Source organism: Trachymyrmex septentrionalis, unplaced genomic scaffold (genome assembly GCF_001594115.1).
Source record: "Trachymyrmex septentrionalis isolate Tsep2-gDNA-1 unplaced genomic scaffold, Tsep1.0 scaffold50, whole genome shotgun sequence".
Classification (NCBI taxonomy): Eukaryota; Metazoa; Arthropoda; class Insecta; order Hymenoptera; family Formicidae; genus Trachymyrmex; species Trachymyrmex septentrionalis.
The window spans coordinates 223603-224109 of record NW_017305673.1 but is presented as its reverse complement, the minus strand read 5'-3'; the positions used below and the strand labels follow the sequence as shown (position 1 = coordinate 224109).

At 30.0% G+C, this 507-nt stretch overlaps 1 protein-coding gene across 2 annotated transcripts in view; it reads left to right on the top strand.

The window, feature by feature from the left end:
* LOC108751619 (PAX-interacting protein 1-like) overlaps positions 1–286 on the top strand; it is a 6625-nt gene extending 6339 nt beyond the window's left edge. For both annotated transcript variants that reach the window (XM_018491892.1, XM_018491894.1), the window contains exon 9: positions 81–286. In XM_018491892.1, coding sequence (XP_018347394.1) covers positions 81–148 — 68 coding nt within the window. In that variant the 3' untranslated portion in view covers positions 149–286. The remainder of the gene's footprint in view (positions 1–80) is intronic.
* Positions 287–507: the final 221 nt, after the last annotated feature.

Sequence of the window (507 nt, the reverse complement as noted above, 5' to 3'; positions counted from 1 at the left end):
ATATATATATATATATGTATAATGTAGATAATAGAAATGTATCTTCTTACACGTAATTTTTTTCATTTAAAATTTTGCAGATGTGTACAGTGCAGAAATTGTATTAGGTGCCGTTGCACGACAACATTTCCAACCTGACACAAGTTAAATTAAAAATGTTCGAGTTGTAACTTTGCTATATTTTTATCCCTGTTATGGGCCTATCAATTCTTTAATGATTTATTTTCGAAACGGAAAATTTTTGCTTACCTTCTGCAATGGGACAATAAAAAACAGAATTTTATGATACAAAAAAATTTTATATATATTTTACACTTATTTCCTATACACCACTTCCTTTCAGTTGTACTTAGTATTATTTGAGGTGCGGTCGAGTTGCCACTACGAATGCTTCGAAGCATTTTTTTATTGATTAATTAGTAAAATTCTTTCTTCCGATGGGTCAAATCAAATGCTTCGAAACATTCGTAGCGGCACAGTATAAAGACCAATATTTAAGTAGAACGT